Genomic DNA, 20,705 nt, shown 5'->3' on the forward strand with positions numbered 1-20,705 from the left:
GCACGTGGTTCCTCCCTCACACACCTGCAGAGGCTTAGAGGCAAGGCTGTTCTTCTGTGGCAGGAAGGGAAGGGCTTGTGTCCCTAAGATCTGCTAACATTCAGGGATCACTGCAGCATGTTCTCTGCCATGGTTCATCTCCTGGGCATAATCCTAGGGCCACAGACACATAATTGGCACTCAAATGAATTTATTACTTGTTTATTGACTGAGCCATCAGTTCATATCCTGGTAGGGGGTGGGGAGGCTTCAGGAAAGAGACAGAGGAGCTGGTCTTGCCCAAGAGCTTCAGGAGTCCCTGTAATGCCTGGTGAAGGTACAAGGGAACAACTGAACCAAATGCACGAAAACTGTAAGTTTCCAAGCAACAGTGGGTTAACTTTTATATGCTGTTATATTAATGGAGCTAACCTATAAAATATGATAAAAGAAATGTCTGCACCTACAAATTACCTAAACAGAGGAAGACACAACACAGTTAACATGTGCAAGGAGAAATTATAATCCAGAAATTTTTCACAGAGAAACCCATGAATAGCTTCAACCAAAACAGGAAACCATTCCAAGCATGATCAGCACTGCCTCTTGCACTATGTTTGTAGAGATACATATGAAGCAACTCTTAAACTGCCGAATATGCTTAGCGAAAGTATTGCTCTCCTCCATCCACTGTTCATTTCTGCCTTCTACCCCAGTGCCCGAAAATGGTGGTTCAGAGAGGACTTGGACGAAGCCCGAGGTTGCCAGATTTAGCAAATAAAAATACAAGGTGCTGAATTAAATTTAAATTTCAGAAACAAATAATTTTTAATATAATAAAATACCGTGAACATGCTTATTAAACATTAAAATAACGTTTGTGGTTTATGTGACATTTAACTTTAACTGGCCATCCTGCGTTGATCTTAACAACACTAACAAAGTGATTGCGCTGGGCTGACTAACGGCTATTCTCCCTCCTCGGGCACCACGGCCAGTGGGAGGCTTCCGGCCCCTGTCCCACCCCCCGAGGCCAGCACCGCACACCTGCAACAGTGTCCTGTGCCGCTTCCGAAAGCTCAGACGTGGCACGGTTAGTCAATCTCCAGTAAGAAGACACTGTGACCAAGAGGAAACACAGCCAGGAAAAAGAGCAGAGGGCACTGGCGGGAAGGCTATATTCAGAACTCTGCATCTAAAGTGGGGGCAACGCCTACCCTAGACTTGGTGTAAACGGGGGACAGATCCTGGATTCTGTGCAGTGCCAGATGTGTGAAGACCACAAACAACCCTGCTACACTGAAAAGAGAATTTAAAAATATGTGTGTTAAGAAGATGATCATGGGACTGCAGGGCCTGCTGTTATCTCTGAATATTATTTTTTTATGGAGCTCATTTTTAGTATCGGCACTTTTAGGGTGAATGTAAATAAACCTGATCATGCAATAAACTCAGTGTGTTCTTTTTTTTTTTGCCGATTTAAGCTAAAACACCATAAATCTTCTCTTAGAAGCAGCATCTTTCAAGATAACAGAGGCAGCACTAGGCTTTTGATACCCACTAAAAAAATAATAAATAAGCAACTGAGGGCTTCCCTGGTGGCGCAATGGTTGAGAATCTGCCTGCCAATGCAGGGGACACGGGCTCGAGCCCTGGTCTGGGAAGATCCCACATGCCGTGGAGCAACTAGGCCCGTGAGCCACAACCACTGAGCCTGCACTCTAGAGCCTGTGCTCTGCAACAAGAGAGGCCGCGATAGTGAGAGGCCCACGCACCGCGATGAAGAGTGGCTCCCGCTTGCCGCAACTGGAGAAAGCCCTCGCACAGAAACAAAGACCCAACACAGCCAAAAATAAATAAATAAATAAGCAACTGACTTTTGAGCCCTCCCCCCAAGTGCATGTACTCAGCTCAACAGGCCAGGTGCTCGAGAGCAGGTGAGGACAGTCCTGTGGGGTTTCTTCTCTTTGCCCTCCTGCCAAGGGATCATTCCAGTACCACAGTAATCCCAGGAAAGAGGGGCCCTTTTTTTTTGTAAGAAAGAGTGGTAAATATGACCACTTTACACACAGCAAAATCAAACCCACTTCTATGATGAAATAACCATCTATTCTAGTTCTCCCAAAAGATTCCGTTGATGCCAATTTCAATGAACAACAGTTGGAAGGGACATAAAAGCTGGCTACCATTCTTTACACAGAAGCCCAGTTGGAACCTGACCCCAGCATATATTGTATACCCATGTATATGTGCAAGATGGGAAGTATATGCCTATATATAAATATAAATACATATAAAGTTAACTTTCAGTGTTCGGAAAACAAAAGCTATCCCCATATAACAGCCAAATTCTGACATAACTCAGTTTGGACACCTCATCTGGTGTGCACTGCACTCATTCTCAGTGTAAACCCCGCTGCGCCGGGCAATGATATACTGTAATGTCACATCGCAATCTGGATTTACTATAAAGGGCCGCTGACGAGCTTCAGAGCAGTAAACACTGCAGCGAGGTGTATTTCACACTGAGCTGGTTTTTATGAAGAACACTTCACCGCCCAGGCACGGCACCTGCATGATGGATGGTGAAAGATGCATGACAAGCTTCATCATTGTTTGTAAATCTTAACTGTTCCTGCTCACTAACTCTGAAGGCAATTTTCAAAGACAGCGGCGGACAGAAGGACAGCACAGCTTTCCTGAAGGTTATTCAAGTTGTACTTGGCCTGGGCCGGGCCTCTGAGGAACCAAGGAGGGAACATAAACTCCGGAGCTACTCCACACCGCGCCTGAGAAAAACCGCTGAAGCCCTGTGGGCTCAAGTCAGAATCAAGTGAGGAAATCTCACGTGTGATCATGTTGGACGCTCTGCCCAGAGCGGCCACTGTCTATCCAAGTTCATGCCCATGTGAGTGCTGCCTCTTCAGGATTTTTAAAGACAAGTGGTCATGGAATGAGTAACAGAACAAGCAAACTTGATGGTGTGTCATGTGTCCACAATAGATGGGGTTCCCTCCACTGAGCAGGCATGTAGGGGGCCTAACGTCACACCTGCATCCCATCAAGATAAAATTAGCCCCAAAAACACGGGCCAGCAGTGTCTAGTCACTGTGTTCAATCTGGTTCTGTCAGGACATTTGGGAGTTCCTAAAAGTGTGCTTTCCAGAGCTCTGCGCTTTCCGTGTCCCCTCCTGACTGCAATCTTTAGCCCAAAGGAAAACCCCAGCAAAGGTGCCCTGTCTTTCAAAAACAAGTTAAAGATGTAAAAGCAACCTCATGATAAGCCACTGACAGACTAGGTAGAATGTAAAATACTGTCTCTCTTAAAAATTATCTGGGGGAAACTCAAATAATCATTCACTACTCTCTCCTTCCTCTCAGTCAATGTCCCAGTATTCTTCCTGCATTTCCCATATTACTTAATGACACCTCCATCGATATAACACCCAAGATAGGGACTTGGGGAGCCAGTCAGGCTACATCTTAATCCTACTAGCCATATCTACCTTTTCATCACTTACATATGATTTAAAAAGTGGTCCCCTTTTGTTCCATTTGTATTTATATTGATTTAGCTTGGATCCTTACTACTTATCACCTGAGTAACTGCAACAGAGTCCCATGTGATTCATGCATGGATTTTTACCCCCCCAAACTTTGCAACACACTCAAATCAATGAGTCTAGAACACAAATCTGATTATATCATCCCTTTAAAAAAATCATCACTTAACAAGGTCATCGTGATCTGCTATTCAAGGCTCATCATCTGTCATGAACTTCACACTTCACTCATTGTTTGAACTGATTTTCTCTTTTTTATACACATAAACACACACACACACACACACACACACACACAGATGGAGGAGATAGAGGAGAGAAGGTACTATATCATTTCATACTTCTGTTCCTTTGCTCATACTGTTTCCTCTCCCTGGAAGGGACTTCCTTTCATTTCTAGTTTTGTTAGAACATATAATACATTTAGACTCAGCTCTTGTATTACTTCCTCAGGGAGGAGTTTTCTGATTTTTTTTTAGACTTAATTAAATACATCTTTCTCACCTGAATTACTATAGTAGGTTTAAATTATTTTTGTCTCTTCATTTCCCCATGAAACTGTAATTCCCTTTGGGTAGGGATGGTTTCATATTCATCTTACTTTCCTTAAGTTCTTGGTTCAGTAGTGAGGTAGGTGGCGGGCCCTTAACAGGGGTGGGCATTTTGAATTGAACTATATATTGCCTACATATATCGCCTACTATATATATCGTCTTGGGAAAAATACATAATTGAAGTGTTTTAAGGCTTAGATTTAAAAAACATGGTATGATAAATGGAATAATCTTTATACTTATTAGTTTTTCTTTCTTTGATTATGGATATTTTAATAATAGTATATTATTTGTCTCACAGGTGGTGATACTGTAATATTAAAAATAAAGTGAAAAAAAAAAATTATCTGGGGAAATTCAACAGGCCTTTTATTCACACTAATTTTAAAATAACAACCATGTCTATGGAGGGAAAAAAAAAAACTTTAAAAAAGTGGTTTCATTTCGATTTGCACTTTTAATTTCAAAGCTAATAACTAGTCATTTAATTTTGCAATGTCTGCCTTTGTCAAATATTACACTTGCACTTTACTCCCTCCTGTTAAATAAAAAGAAAATTCAAATATCACCGCAACGTCTGGAGCCTGTGCTCCGCAACAAGAGAGGCCGCGATAGTGAGAGGCCCGCGCACCGCACCACGATGAAGAGTGGCCCCCACTTGCCGCAACTACAGAAAGCCCTCGCACAGAAACGAAGACCCAACACAGTCATAAATAAATAAATAAATAAATAAAAATTAAAAAGAAGATGCAAATATCACCGCAAAATTAAACAGTGACTTTACCATGTCAATCAAGTCATAAAGGTGTTTTAAAGTTTACATTTAGCTTGGGGAGTAGTAATGTAAATACCACACCTGATACCCTGTGGATTTTTTAAGGCTGCTTTTGGGGTTTTTTGACCAGCTAAGTCATCACTGTGTTCTCAGCTTTTCCACCTGCCATGTGGAAATGAGGACCCCCTTCTCTTCCCTACTTCACAGGCATTGTCTCCATGCCTCAGTGTCCTCATGTGCAAAATGCGGATAATAACTATGATTACAAGACTTAAATGAGCTATCCCCACAATATGCACAGGGCATTGTCTTACAGACAGTGTGAGAAGTACGTGTTTGTGAGAAAAGGAAAAGGAAAGGGAGGGAAGAAGAAACCACAGGATCTACCAGCAGAAAGAACACCAGGGAAGCAGTTCAGAGACCTGAGCTCCTGCACTGGCTCCTCTTCCTCAACTCTAGAAACAGGCTCAGAGATGGCACTGCATCCTGCCTGCAACTCCACCCGGTCTCTCGTAGCGTGAACGGTGATCAAGCTTCTCCTGACTTCTCATGCAGGGCTGTGTTATCAATCAAAAACCCGTCACAGGCAAAGATTTAAGTCTTTAAAATTCGAGCTTTTCAAAGGGAAGATTCTACATGATATAAATCCAGGATACGTTGCAGCCTGGGGGTTGCACCCCACGTTTTTCCATGACCGATTTATTTCATCAAGTGCTTTATCAGAATGCCTAACTCTGGGCCAGGGAGGCACCAGCAGAAAGAATCCAGAGGCCAGTTTCTTATTCATACAAGAAACCATGAAACATCCCAGGAGTCCCCTGAGAACATGGTGTCAGGGTAGGCACTTGGAAGACTACAGAGATGAATGAATGAGATCCCTGCCCTTCATGTGTGAGAACACACCCTGGTAATTCTTGCTGAAGTGCTGCAGTGAGTGAACTTCTTCCTTCCATGAGTGACATCCTTCAGGTAGGCCCTGGGAAGTGCCTGCTATTTCTACACTGATGGTGGCCTTGTCAAAAGGCAGCATGTTACACAGAGGACATGTTAGAGTCCCATCAGCTCTCTCTCTTTTCATGGAGGGAGAAAAACAGTTTGAAAAGAAGACAGAAGCCTGTGTGTCCTCATGCAACAGCATTTCAGCTTGCCTTCTATACTATTCTTGAGGTATAAAGGGACCTGCTGGTGTCCTTATATATTCCTCTTCCCTGGTTGTTTCTTTTGAAACATATCGTATATGTGATATATTAAAAGTAAGTCTTCAAAGCTGCCATTTCTCCGTGTTTATTATATGCTTAAAATTAGTGTGCTTCATGTTCCTCACTCAGCAGACCATCATTCTAGCCAATTTCAACAATCACAATACACATATGGTTCATTTCAAGCAGGGTCCCTGTAGGGCTAAAAACACAGCCTCCTTGATGACTGTGATCACTTTCATTTGTATGGCCCAGTGCCAGGCACTTACTGAAATCAAAAGATATATAAGACATGGTGATGGGTCTTCACGTGAGATTAAGGGAGTTGATAGCTGCTGCCATGCTTTCACATAATTTTTTTGTGATCCATATATAAAAATAGATAAAGCTCTTATTACCTTTTTCAACCTTCCAGATGAGGGATCTAAAGCTCTAAGAGATTAAACAAGCATCTTACAATCCAGCCCAGAGCTGGGGATCTGAGCCAGATCTTCCCTCCTGGGGGGTCCATTCCTTTGCACGCATCGGCTTCCACAGTCACTGCCAATGAATGGTGCACTTACCTCTCTGTTCAAAGCTAAAGCTGAGAATAAAAAGGTCACATAAGGAAAACAGGTTTACCAGCCAAGTGCTCTTTTCTTTGAAATTCAGCAAAAGATAAGTCATTTCCTAGAGCGCCAAAGCGTAAACTCAACATTTTCTAGCTGTTGCATAAAACCCATTCAGCTTTCTTTAAAAAGCAGGGAAAGCAAGGGGTCAATGTTCTTCTCTCCTACAGGCTTGCCATACAATTCAAAGCAGAGCATACACAACGGAAGCAGCCCTCAGATTCCCTGGCCTGCTCTCCCGCCCGTCTGAGCAAGACTAAGACATTTCCAGAAGAGCTTTCTCCCTGACAAGAAGAACTGCCTGAAACATCAACACAACCCCTGCAGAAAGGAATGGTGGAAGGAAGAAGAGCACCCTGCCCCTCTTGCTGCATGTGTGATTTAAAGGGACACGAGCTCATCCTCACAACACCTGTGTGGGCTCCACAGGGCCCAGCTCCTCCCGCTCCTTTAACAGGTGAGAAGACTCAGGCTCTCAGAGAAGAGCCCGATACCCCCAGGGCTACAGCTGCTCAGTCGCGGCTCCCATTCAGGTGCTGAGCACAGAACCACCCCTTTCCTACCCCCGCCGGGCAGCCCCTCAGGACAGCTATCACATCACCTCACATTAAAGGCAGCTCTGGGGTCCTGGATCATGAGTGAGGAGACCTGAGGGTGCTTCCAACAGCCAGCACCACCTCACTGTTCTCACCTGCAAAACTGGGAGGTTCGACCTCATCATCTTTTGCTAAAATCCAACTCTAACGCCCAGCATTAAGCACGTCCATTCCGTGGGTGAAAGCTCAACCACTTTGCATTTAGTCATGACAACCGTGGGGACAGTAGCATATGCCGTCAGTGAAATCGGGCACTTCTAGATTCATCGGCCTACAAAATTGCCAATGCTGAATGCATTCATAAAATCCTATTTGGGAACACAGAGGCCTCTACAAGCTGCCCAGACATCATGGAGGAACATGAGGGCTTCAACTCAGGGAGACCCTTCTGCTGACCTTGCCATCTGACCTTTGGGTAAAATGTAAACGCTCTGCACCTGGCCTCAGAGCTGCTCACATCCTATGTGTGTCAGATGACTAATACGTAAATAGCTCGTGAGAGGTAATAAGCATCCAAATGTGTGTTTCTGTCTCCTAAAAAAAGCAGAGTTTGAATGTAAAGGAAGGGTGAGTTTGCACAGGAACCTGCCACTTATCTGAGCTGCAAGTGGCCAAAGATCCAGAAGAAACAGGATGCACCATTTCTAACTTTCAAACTGAGATCACAAAACGTTATAGACAAAAAGATCTAAGCATGTTCACCTTTACCATTTTAAATCTAAACCTCTTTGCAAGTGTTGTCCAGCTACATATACTCCAAGAACTTATTCAAGAATTCACCTGTAGAGAAAATGCCCATTTACAGATATGAAATGCCACCTACCTGTAGACACGTGTGCATCTACTGACACAGAGGTGTTGCTGTGAAATCTGCCTCCTTATCCCAAGTTGAGGAAGCATCATTTCCAGAATGCTCCTACCACCACTTCCTGAAAAACCTGCAACTGTTACTATGACCTGGCCACACTCACACATAAACCAGCCTTCCACTTGGGCACTAGGTCAGTGTTTCTCAAACTATCTGCAAGGAAGGGCCTGTTTTGTTTAAATTTTTTTTTCAGTTTCCAGTCCACCACAGTCTGATGCTTTTATAAAATACAATAAAAATGAATTACTAGAATCATAATCCAAAAAATGGAAAATAACAAGTGTTGGCTAGAGAAATTGGAACGCTCATACACTGTAGTGGAATGTAAAATGGTACAGCCACTCTGGGTAACAGTTTGGAGGCTCTTCAAAAAGTTAAACACAGAATTACCATATGATCCAGCAATTCCACTCCTAGGTATACCCCAGAAGAACTAAAAACAGGTATTCAAACAAAGACTAGTACATGAATATTCATAGTAATACAATGAACAATGTCAAAAAAGGGTGGAAACAACCCAAATGTCCATCAACTAATGAACAGATAAAATGTATATCCATACATGCAACCGTATTAGGCTATAATAAGGAATGAAGTACTGATTTCATGCTACAACTTGTATGAACCTTGAAAATATTATGCTAAGTGAAAGAAGACAGTCCAAAAGGACACATATTATATGATTCCATTTACACAAAACATCTACAATAGGCAAATCCATCGAAACAAGAAAGCAGATTAGTGGTTACCAGGGGCTGGTGGAAGGGAGAATGGAAAGTGACTGCTTCACGGGTATGGGGTTTCCTTGTGGGGTGATGGAAATGACTTGGAACTAGATAGACGTGATGGCTGCCCAACACTGTGACCTCCTAAATGCCACTGAATTGTACACTTTAAAATAGTTAATGGTTAATTTTATGTCAGGTGGATTTTACTTCAATATAAAAATGAATTACTAGGAAAGTGAAAGACAAAAACTACAAGCCCCAATTTTTTATTGATTCAACATAGAATTGCTCTGTCAAATTGCTGTTTACTCTTAATTCCTTTTCTTATCTCCTCTTAGACCAGTAACAAAGCATGCCCAGCCCCACTCTGGGGACCACTGCGCTACAAGGGGTGCCCTAGGGGATCCCACCCCACCTCGCTTACTCAGAGACATGCCATCGTCCCTGACAATTATGCTTCCACACACACCTCACATAAGCTAATCTTTATAATAACCTATTATAATAACCCCCTTCTTTAAAGAAGAGGAAAGGCGCTTCCTTGAACTCACCCCCTCCTCCAGGTACTGTCCCATTTCATTACTCCCCTTACAGCAAGACCCCTTCAAGAGCTGTCTACACTCACTGCCCCAATGCTTCTCTCCCACGTGCTCCTGGACGCACAGTCAGGGTATGGTCCCCACCTCCCCACCACAGGGGCCACTCATCAAGCCGCTGATCACTTCTACCTTTCAACAGCCCATGGTCAATTCCAGTCCTCATCTCATCTGACCTATCAGCATTATTTGGCTCGGTTCATTGAAATGCTTTCTTTACTTGCCTTCCTTAGTTTTCTTCCTACCTCATGGGTAGGAGAAGGTACCTACCTGACTCTCCCCTCTGCTGGTCCTCCTCATCTACCAAACTTCTCAACGCTAGAAGGCCTCAGAGCTCAGTCCTTGGTCCTTTATTCTTCTCCATCTATACTCACTTCTCCAGGTGATCCCACCATATTTAACTTCAAATGACATCTACGCAGTGAACGCTCAAGTTTCTATTTCCAGCAGGGAAATCGCCCCTCAACTCCAGACTTCGTACATCCAATTCCTACTTGACGATCCACTTGGATGGCTCACGTACATCTCACACTTAACACATGCAAAAGTAAACTCCCAATTCCTGCAAACCTGTTTTTCTCATGGTCTTCTTTACCTGAATAAGTGGAAACTCCGTGTTTCTACTTGATCAGATCAAAAATGATGGAGTCATCCTTCACTCCTCCCTTTCCATCCCATCCCAAATTCATCACCAAATCTTTGTGGTTCTATCTTCAAAACGTATCTAGAATTCAACCCTCCCACACCGTCATCACTCCCACACTCCCACCCCGACTAAGCCACTGCCGTCTTTTGCAAGAATTATGGCCACAGCCTTCTAAATGGTGTCCCTGCCTCCGCCTTGCACCCCTACAGTCTGTTCCTAAACAGCAGCCAGAGTGATCTTTAAAAACCACAAGCAGACATGTCACCCCTTTGCTGGAAACCCTCCAATGGCTTCCCACCTACTTGAGATAAGAGCCAAAGTGCTTGCAATGGCTCACAAAGTCTTACACAACCAGGCCCCACAATCTCTGATCTATGTCCTAACACTTTTCAAGACATAAAAAAAAGTGAGAGAATGGCTCCTAGACTTTTTACAAAGAAAAGCATTAAACAGTAGCAACACAGCAAAAGGAAAACTTTCCCTGTAATTCTTTTTCCCCCTACGTTCTATTTTCATGTTGCAATCTTCAGCAAAACCAGAGGAAAACCTTGAACTTGGACTCATTTCTTTGGATGGTAAAGAGCGGTTTATCTTTAAAGAAACTGAAGAAAAATGAATTTAATGGACAAATTTATACTTAAATAAGACTTTAGCAAAAACATTAAACCTACTGAAAAAACTGTTTTTCAAATTACTTATAAATCCCCACCTAAAATAATTGATATGCTATTTACAAATTGTAATTTATTTATTAATGCAACCAACCAAAGGACCTCAACTCAAACTTGATAGAACTGATAAATGTAACTGGTTATCAGCCAGCCTCTACCACCTTCTCACAAATGACTATACTGATGCCCCCGTCCCCATCCCCGCATCCTGCCACTAGCCTCAGCCCCATTTACCAGAGGGCCTAAATGGCCCCCACTTGTGTCGATGCCGATGATAAAAATGAGGATCCAATGCCCCAGGAGATGATCCTGAGGTGTTCCTATTGACCCCCAACTTTCTCTTTCCCCGCCCCTTCCCACCTGCTCTGTAAAAACGTCATGCAATGTAGGAGCCCAAGACACCATATATTTGGAAGCCGTAAAGCCGCATTTCTTTAAAAAATAAAGCTAAGGTTTGGATTTCCTATGAATCCACATTCTCCTTCTCCATGGCAATTCCAAAGTAGATATTACTGAGATTCCACTGTTATTTCTTCCTAGCTCACTCCCTCATGTCTGAAGTGAGTTAGAGAAGATCAGAAGGTTAAGCCTGAGGTCTCCTCACACCACACTTTCAAACACACTCCTTCAAACATACGTATCACCAGAAAAGTTTCAGGAAATCCTAGGTGTTATTCACCCAGTCTCTCACTATGGACACTGGGGCGGCTGGTCTTTTTTTTTCTGGACCGTAACCTCTCTCCTTCTGAGCCTTTTCCTTTCCTGCCATAAATTCAAATGCCTATTGCTCCTCTCCACATTCCTTCCTCTCCGCTCTAGTAAATTTCCTCTTATCTTTTTGTCTTACTGCCTTGCTCTGAATTTACACCTCTGTCTCAAGAATGCCAATGCTTCTAAAAATATTCCACTATTCCTAGAGCAAGGAGCTCAGGCAATTTCTTCCTGAAACTAAGTTTCAGTCCTAATTTTCTGTATGAGCAAATGTTTTTTTAACTGCTCCATCCCTAAACTCTGGCTTCATGAGACGATGAGTTAGGATTGTGACCTTTCGGGACTGTGTTTTCTCATAGAGCAAGCTTACTTAAAAATCATACCTGACTCATTTATTCCTTTGTTCATTCACTCCTTCATTCATTCACTCAGCTGATGAAAAACAAATAGGCATCACAGCAGCTAAAAAGGTACATAAAATGTGTTCTCTGTCCTTAAGGAGCTTATAATTCACATAAATATATAGAATCAAAGGCAGTATGAAAGAAGGACCACATGGGCATACATTATACGGTATGAATATTTACATAAAGAATTGCGTTTGTCCACTCCTGATAAAAAGTGATTATTAATGGGTCAAAGTGCAATCAATAACGTGTACTTCAGTCTCTCTATAGTTCAAAATGGTCAGGTTCCCTCGACCTATGTATTCCATATTAACAAAATCCTTTATTTTATTTTAGTATGGTAAATAAAGCTTTTTTAGACTTCACTGTTCTGAATTTGGAAATCAAAGCATAGTTCTGATTCTCACTCTCTAAGCACTCGTTTTACCAAGAAGCCAGTTCTTTACAGAGAATCACGTTATTGAGAAAACCAGCTTCTTTTGTCTAGTAGAGTCAGTTCTAATAGTCGGTTTCTCTACCAACTCACTCACTATTGCCCTGATTTCCACTTACTGCCTCAATTGCGTATGCTTCTCATTTTCCTAGATCAAAAGATGATACTTAAATACAAAGAACTTAAAAACAGGGCCTGGAAACACAGCAGCCATAAAAGACCAGCCTATCATCACAGTGTAAACATTGGGGAGAAAGTTAAAATTGAAGTTGAGGAATTGTGTATTTCAAAGTGCTCTGGTTCATCAAACAGTCATTTTTTATTTTAAAGCCATTATATCAGAGTTATTTGCATTGCTACTGCATAAACTCTGAGATCTATTATATTCAAAAATGTTTTATTATGTTATTTTATTTCCTCCCGCAAAAGATGAATACATCTTCAATTTTAAATTGGAAAAGTTTTGGAAAACGATTCTTCAATATACAGAGATTCATTTCACCAAAAATATCAGGACTTGAACCACATTTAAAGGGCCCCTGATATTACATACTGATCCTCCAGAAAATACATTTTTAGCTTCTGATGGTAGTCTCTATCTTATTCTTATCACTCCACGTGTCCAGAAAAGAGAAACATGATATTAAGAATCTAGCAAAGCAAAATCATTCCATAACTGAATATTTTAAAGGATACTATACAACCTTTCCAACAGCTGCTATCTGGTAAGCTGTTAGAGAGGACCAGAGACCCAGTGCTGGGCAGGTAGCCTCTCTCCACCTCAAATCCAGGCTGCGTAACCAGGAACCTACCACTCGCTTTGGCTTCCGAGTAAGAGGGGCCGTCCTCAAAGGTGAAGATCTGGGACACGCTCTGGCCCAGGTAGGAGGGAGGCGGGTAGTAAGAATGCATCCTGTACTGGGAACTCACTGCGTGGCGGCTCTCCGAGTTTTTCATCTGCTTAAGAAAAAAGAAGGAATATATTGAAACCCAAGTTGCCTATTATAAGAACTACCTAATTCTTTAAATTAAGGGAATAGCTCATTAAAGTTGGAAGTATCCTCACCCATGAATATGCCCCTCCAGTGCACAGACCCTAGAAATACTAGAACTGTGCAGCCTGAGGTGCCTTTTCGGTGCTGGAGGCCCCTCTAAAGTACCCCTCTAATTCCATCTGGTCACAGGATGCTTGACTAGTAAGTACAAAAGAGAACAGGGCAGTAAAGACCAGGGAGCGCTGCTTACGAGGCAACACAATCCCCTGTAACACTGACCAGCACATTTGACCAGGAGCAAGTTATTTAACTTCCTCACAAGTTTCCTCCTGGGTAAAACGAGCGTCTTACCTTGGTTACCTTACAGTGTTCACATCAAGAGAATATTAAAAAAAAAAAACACGCAAGCCTTGTGTGAGGGTCAGCTGTTGTCGTCAGCATGAGGCCGTGCTGGATACTGTCGCTCAGAGCCCATTCCCACCCCCTCCTATGCTTTTCCCTGTAGCAAGGAACGGAAGTCTGGGATCTGCTTCTTCCAGATGCTCCTGTCACCAGGCTTCCGGAGGTGATTTGGATTCTGCTAATAGGACATAAAATGAGATCTGGTAGGCAGAAGGGAGGCACATGCTGCTTCTCCAACAGTAGTGGCAGCTGACACTTGGCAGTCATGCATTTTTCTGGCAAACAGACCCTGCCTTTGGGACCGTCAGGCAGCTTTTAGGTAAGGAGCAGTTCCCGTAGCTTCCTGACCTCTCATTCAAAGCTAGAGATGGAAACTCCAGGCTTAAAAGGGGTCTCCACTCTTGCTTTCCTGGCTCTTCCTGGCCACTTCCGTGAACATTAGAATTGTTCTGAATCCTGCACGGACCCTGGTATGAGCACATGATCAGATAGATCTTCACAGCAAGAACAGCTGAACTAAGAGCTAGACTTCAAGTACGTATACTGCCTTTAAAAAACTAAATTCAGGTGGTATTAACTTTATTTAAAAAGTCAACATAAGGGAATGTTCAAGGATAAACCAATTCTGTTTAAGAATTAAGGCATAATTTGAAAATCACGTTTTTCAATCAAATCTTTAGAATACTACTTGATAAAGAAAATAGTAGTAACTTGACAGGGCCTGGCAGGATAAAACTAGGTACTGGGCTTCCTCAAGATTTACTATGAACATCTAAATTCTGGACAGTTTCCCAAGTGATATAGGCCTAAGTAATATGGCTTCGCTTGGTGGAAAGGCCTAACTCCCTGATTTCTCTGTGCTAATCTGAGAAGCTCAAGGGATTCATTTTTGACCCTCCCAACTGCTCCCCAGCGCAGATGTCTGTTCTAATGGGTGGATTATTTCTTCCTGCAGAAGCAAAGAAGACTCCATTCCACTTGATTATTTCCTTACAAGTTAAGTTTATCTGGCAAGTTCCCTTTATCCTTTCCAGCTTGTTCTTCTGACGCATATAAAATGTTATCTCTTCTAACTCAATCACCCCACTTTCATTTTCTACCATTATATAAATCTTTACTAAATAAGAGGGCAGGCAAGCTGTCCTTGGAAATAGCCAAAGGGGAAAAACCGTCTGCCTTTATTGAGTGAGCCCAAGTCAGAAGCCATTAAGGAGCCGTGAAATCATTTAAAGTGAGGATCAATGGTCAGTTTACTGCACAGACCCAGTTATCAATTAGCCCAGTGCTTCCCAGGGCTCTCTTAATGTGTATTCAAATAGCCAGGGGATCCTGTTAAAAAGTAGGCTCTGATTCAGCAAGTCTGGGGTGGGGACCTCACAGTGTGACACGCTCTCAATCAGCATCTCAATCAGGAGATGCTGATTCTGCTCAAGGGACTAGAATAAATGATCATTTCTCTCATACTTGGAGCCTTTAGGGGCCGTGACCAAAGGAGGACCTTCTAAAAAAACTCTTTTGAACAACTGCTTTACAACCATCAACTTTCCACCGGAACTGAGGGAAGGTGGAAATGATGTAAAAAAAACATTTAAATTTTTTTCATTCTTTTTCTTTCTATATATGAGATTCCCCAGAGCTAAAGGATTTCCTTCAGGGGTCTGCTGCCATCTAACATGGCTGCAGCGGGACTAACAAACTCAGACACACTTTGCATTAAAGAGCCATTTCTGCCTCCATAGACCTTTGTCAAGTCAATCACACAGTCTAAGTAATGAACGCTGAACTAGAGGCTAAGTGTCGACTTTTAAGTACAAAGCGCCGTGATGTAACCCAAGGAGCCTCCCCGCTCTGGGTGGTGAGTTGGGCCCTTCTCCTTTCAGTTTGACAATATCTTCCAGTAAGTTCTTCAGGGAAAATGCTTTTCCGTTTTTCCCACGTACGAGAAAACTGACAGGATTGACCCTGCAAGGCTCTGCAAAATACTGGATTTTTTTCTTTTACTATGAATTTTATGTAAAGCCTGTTTTTAAAAGTTTTCACTGTGAGTCTAGAGTAGGAATCGGCAAACATGTTTTGGTAAATGGCCAAAGAATAATTATCTTAGGCTTTACAAGCCGCAGGGTCTCTAGACAATCAGTAAATGAATGGGCATGGCTATGTTCCAATAAAACTTTATTTATAAAAATGCACCCTGGTCCTCAACCTTCACTCTCACTGGAATACAGGGAGGTGGGGACCCAGCATTGATGCCGGGGCTCCACCCCTAGAGCATCAGACTTCACTGCTCTGGGATGTGGCCTGGGTCCTGGGTTTTTTCAAAGCTCCCCAGGTAATTCCAGTGTGACACCAAGATTAGGAACCAGTGTTCTAGGATTACCTACATATTTCCCATACCCAGAGAAGTATCAAATCCCCAGTATCAACTAAAAAATGCAAAAGGTTAAGTCTGACAAACAGACTGGTCAACTGCTGCCAATCCCAATATGTATAATATAATATTTAAAAAGAGATTCAGATAAACTGTAGAGTTCTTTTTTGTCTTTCAACTAAAGCTTACCAGAAAATAAACACAATTTCAAATCCATGTATATGTTTTTCCTTAATTCCTTTTCTGTTTTCAGAAAGCATCAAATAACAAGGATTATTTGGAAATAGATATTGAGTTAACTGAACTCAGACTTTCTATTTCTCTAATGAATCCCTAGATGACTGAGCTATAAAAGACCTCCAGCAAAAGAAGAAAAAGATACAAAGGGTCAGACTCCACCTGAGATTATTAAAATGTGAACTTACTGAGGCCCCCAATCGCTTCACCGGCTCCCAACTAGAAGAATAATCTACAAATAACCATCCATGCAACGACTTGGAAATAAGAAAGAAGGCCGGTTTGATGCATTTCAAAGTGCACATGTAAACCTCTGAAACATGAAGTTAAAACTGAATCGTGATTCACCCAGAAAGTCCAGAAAGAGGCGTGGTAAAATGCGATTTAAAACTCTAGATCACTTCTTACTCCCTTCTAACTTAAAAAAAAAAATCACAGCCTGCGACTTTGGGCTGAGACAAAAACGGGTAGATAAGGAGACCTTTGAAATGTCCTGTTGTATGATATTTTAAACCAGTAGTACTCAGCTTGGGGTAATTTGTCCCCTGGGGACATTTAGCAAAGTCTGGAGACACTTTTAATTGTCACAACGAGGTGTGTATGGGGGGTGCTACTGGCATCTGGTGAGCAGAGACCAGGGACGCCGCTAAGCGTCCTCCAATGCACAGGACAGCCCCACACAGAACTGTCCAGCCCAACATTCAGATGGCGCCAAGCTTGAGAAAACCTGCTTTCAGCTAACCTAATACTACCCCCTTGTGCTCAGTGTCTCACCTCCAGCTAAAATAGCAAAGTTCTACTGAAGGATAAAAGGTGCTCACAAACGAAAGGAACTGTTCAGTTCTGCTGCAAGGATATAACTTCTCTTTCCTTTATGCAATGCTGCCTTGCTTCTTCTCAAGATTTTATTTTTTATTCCTTTAAATTAAACAAATAAACCAAGTAAAACCTAAAAGCCCAGGATCCCGGTGAATTACGGCTACTATTATTATTAGCACGTGGTAGCTGGCAAGCAAGAGGCATGTTTTATACCTTCTTACCCACCCCAAGTCTCTGAACCAGAGTATGACCTACAGATGGGAGCTGGGCTGGCGGAGAACGTGCGCGGTGTCAGTATTCACCCTGGAGGAAAACCTAAGAGCTTTGGGTTTTATTTTATTAAACTGTTGAGAACATACAGCGCAATGAATCTGAACCACAGGTTTCCTTCTTATATACCACAGTCACCCTTTTTTATAATAACGATAAAATCCCAACAGAATGTAAAAATGTTTGACCCCACTTCCTTTAAAAAAAAATTCCTAAACACTACTCACTGGTGGTCTATTAACACTTCAGATAGGAAGAGTCTGGTCTCACACTGAATCGAACACTCCATCCGGGGAACAGCTAAAAGAGATTCCTGAAAACCAAGTCCTGGTCTCGTTTATATCAAGCGGGGCTCAGCTGCACAGAATTAGAGTCGGCGCAGAAAGGGGATGGTCTTCACAAGAAGAGTGACTGTATAGGATAAAATTCCTAATTGCAAACTCTGATATTTAAACAAACAGCGTGAAGATCCCGCTGGCACTGACATGTGACTTACAGGCTTTTAACTGCAAAAGCCACATGTGGGATAAACCTTTGGTTTTAAGAACAGAAACCTTTTTATAAAACAAAGCAGGGCTCTTCGCAGGCTGTGGAATTCTAGGTCTTCTGGTGAGCTTAAGAGTGGAGGTTAGGGCTGACTTTTTTTTAACTCCTTATCAAAGAATTTCTTTAGTTTTAAAAGAAGCTTCTTTTCAAACTATTTGAATGGGATGCCTGTTCCCACGCTCACCTGATCATACACTGAGAATGCTCCTAGTCCGAGGACCTTAGACCTAGGCAAGGTGCTTTTTCCTAAAAGGCAAGCGCCCATCCCCCTCCTTAAATAGGCACCTCACTCATCCTCTGGGATGCCACACATCGCAGCTGGAAGGAGTTATTTTTAATGACTGCTGTTATACACACATTTCAGAGATGACTGAATCATCAACAGACCCAATGCTGAGTCATGTGCCACAAGCCGGCTCCCTACAGCTACAATCCTTCCCTCCCTTCTTCCTTCCCTGTCCCTCTGTTCCCCTGGAGGTCATTTTTTCTCCCCTAACTTCGTTAGGAGTTAACTTCCTCCACTCGGCCCACCTTACTTTCTCCTAGGTGCTATATTATGGAATGCCTTCCACTCCCCTCCCTAGAGTCAGGAAGAGAAAAAGGAAACAGAGGGAGACTGGCCTGTGAAGACTCAGGCCCTTGGAAGGGATTCCTGAAGAGCCAGGGGGACTCCTTCAATGGGGGCAAGAACTGTGTTTGAGGGTCAGCACTTAGATGCTGGAGAACATAAGAGCTGTTTGTCCAGAAATGCAAGAGGTGCTCTTCCTCCTCAGAGAGGAGGTGGGAGGGGGAAAAAGGAGAGAGAAAGAGGATGTGCATGCAGTATGACAGAGAGGACAAACAATTTAAGAAGTGATACATCTAAGATGTTTAAAATTGCAAGCTCCATGTTTACCAAAGCTTCAGAGCCTGGGACACAAGTGAAAGCGAAACAAAACTTGTGTGGGTGAGCTTTTCAAAAAGGATAGAAGAAAAGCAGCTCAATTCCAGGCTGGACTAATACCAGAGTAGATTTTTAAAACAAAAACAATTAAGATGCAAATAGGGACTTCCATGGTGGTCCAGTGGTTAAGAATCTGCCTTCCAGGGCAGAGGACGTGGGTTCCATCCCTGGTCGGGGAACTAAGATCCTACATGCCACTGGGCAACCAAGCCCGCGCACCACAACTACTGAGCCCACGCACCTCAACTAGAGAGCCCGCGTGCCACAAACTACAGAGCCCATGCACTCTGGAGCCCGTGCGCCACAACCAAGACCCAACGCAGCCAAAAATAAATAAATAAAATGTTAAAAAAAAGATGCAAATAGCCCCACGTTTTAAAAAACCCAAACTAACTTCCTAAAACTTGTCACTTGGTTGTTCTCACCATCGGCATCACTGGCACAGACAGAACAGCTTACTCCTCTAGCCAGTGTTTTACAATATGCAGCACTGTGACCCTTCAGTGGGCCCCAAAGTAATTCAGCAGCTGCAATCAGCAAATACATATAACTTTAGGAACAGTATGGAGATGAATGAAATGAAACTGAATAGAGTTAAACAGAAATATGAGAATTCACTGTATACAATATGGTAAGAGCTGCTTTATGAAACTTTAATTTTGTGTTTATATGTAGGTATAAAATATACTGGATCACAATATAAAATATTTCTTATTGTGGGTCTTGGTCTAAAATGTCTGAAAGACATTGGTGTAAGAATCAGGTGACGGAAAGTAAGGACCTTCAAAAATAGGTACACAGTAAGAAAAAGCCAAACTCTGAAAATGGTTCCTTTTCCTGGAACCTGGGAGGGTTTTATGCATTTTCGGGGTTCACAAAAGAGAGGGGGGCAGTTCATGTGGAAACAGCCTCTGGGACTAGCCCAGTGCCTTCCTCATTTTTCCCAAACCACAAACTTACACAGGATTTTCTAGCTCTTAGGTTAGAAACTTCTATTTGTCTCATTCACAGATTTAAAACACAAACCCAACTGTGTGACTGACTTCCCGACTGAAGTCACACAGAGCCAGGCAGAAATGCAAGCATCGTTCACGTAAAAGCCAACAGGAAACAGCTTTGGTGAAAGAGCTGGTTTGTTTTTTTAAAATTGGGTTAATAACTATCAAGACATAGTACTCTCCACTCTAGCGTGCAAGTCTCTAAGAGCTTGACATTACACCTCTGCAGAAAGGTGGAGGGAGCTTTGGGAATGGTGACATCCTTAATGTAACTTTCCAGAGAAAACGTACCTTGCACATCTCACATCTAAGGGGGGTGGGGAGGCGGGGGGTGGGCAGGAAACTGTAGATACTTGAGTCCTCATAATGTAATCATCATGAACATAGGAAAAACCTGCTCCAAGACATCAAATCCCTTGGTTCAGCTCACAAGGGATTAAGCAGAGAAGGCAGGATGCAAGCAAGTCAGCCTCAGAAGTTTCTCTCTACTAAACCAGGCCACCTTTCCCATTTTAAATTAAGGCACCTGCATATTATAAAGACCTAGTCATTGCTTTTGGATTTTAACAACTCTTCACATTTTCACTGTTCCAAGATCAAACTGGGGGTCTGAAAATGAGAAGAAAAGATGCCTGTAACCACACATTCAGGAACTTTGATTTTAGAACCAGAAGTATCAGAGGCATCCCCACTTTTGTTCCCATCTTGATGGACAAATTTAATTAACCTTTGCTACTCTGTTCCAACCTACTGTTTTAGACAAAACTAGTGACCCACAAACAATATGTTACCA

General features: G+C 42.6%; 1 protein-coding gene across 2 annotated transcripts in view; it reads right to left on the reverse strand.

The window, feature by feature from the left end:
- Positions 1-20,705, reverse strand: part of DMRT1 (doublesex and mab-3 related transcription factor 1) — a 104,047-nt gene that overhangs the window by 28,943 nt on the left and 54,399 nt on the right. For both annotated transcript variants that reach the window (XM_059926455.1, XM_059926456.1), the window contains exon 4: positions 13,147-13,291. In XM_059926455.1, coding sequence (XP_059782438.1) covers positions 13,147-13,291 — 145 coding nt within the window. The remainder of the gene's footprint in view (positions 1-13,146; positions 13,292-20,705) is intronic.

The sequence above is a fragment of the Balaenoptera ricei genome, chromosome 6 (assembly GCF_028023285.1).
Source record: "Balaenoptera ricei isolate mBalRic1 chromosome 6, mBalRic1.hap2, whole genome shotgun sequence".
In the NCBI taxonomy this organism is placed as follows: domain Eukaryota; kingdom Metazoa; phylum Chordata; class Mammalia; order Artiodactyla; family Balaenopteridae; genus Balaenoptera; species Balaenoptera ricei.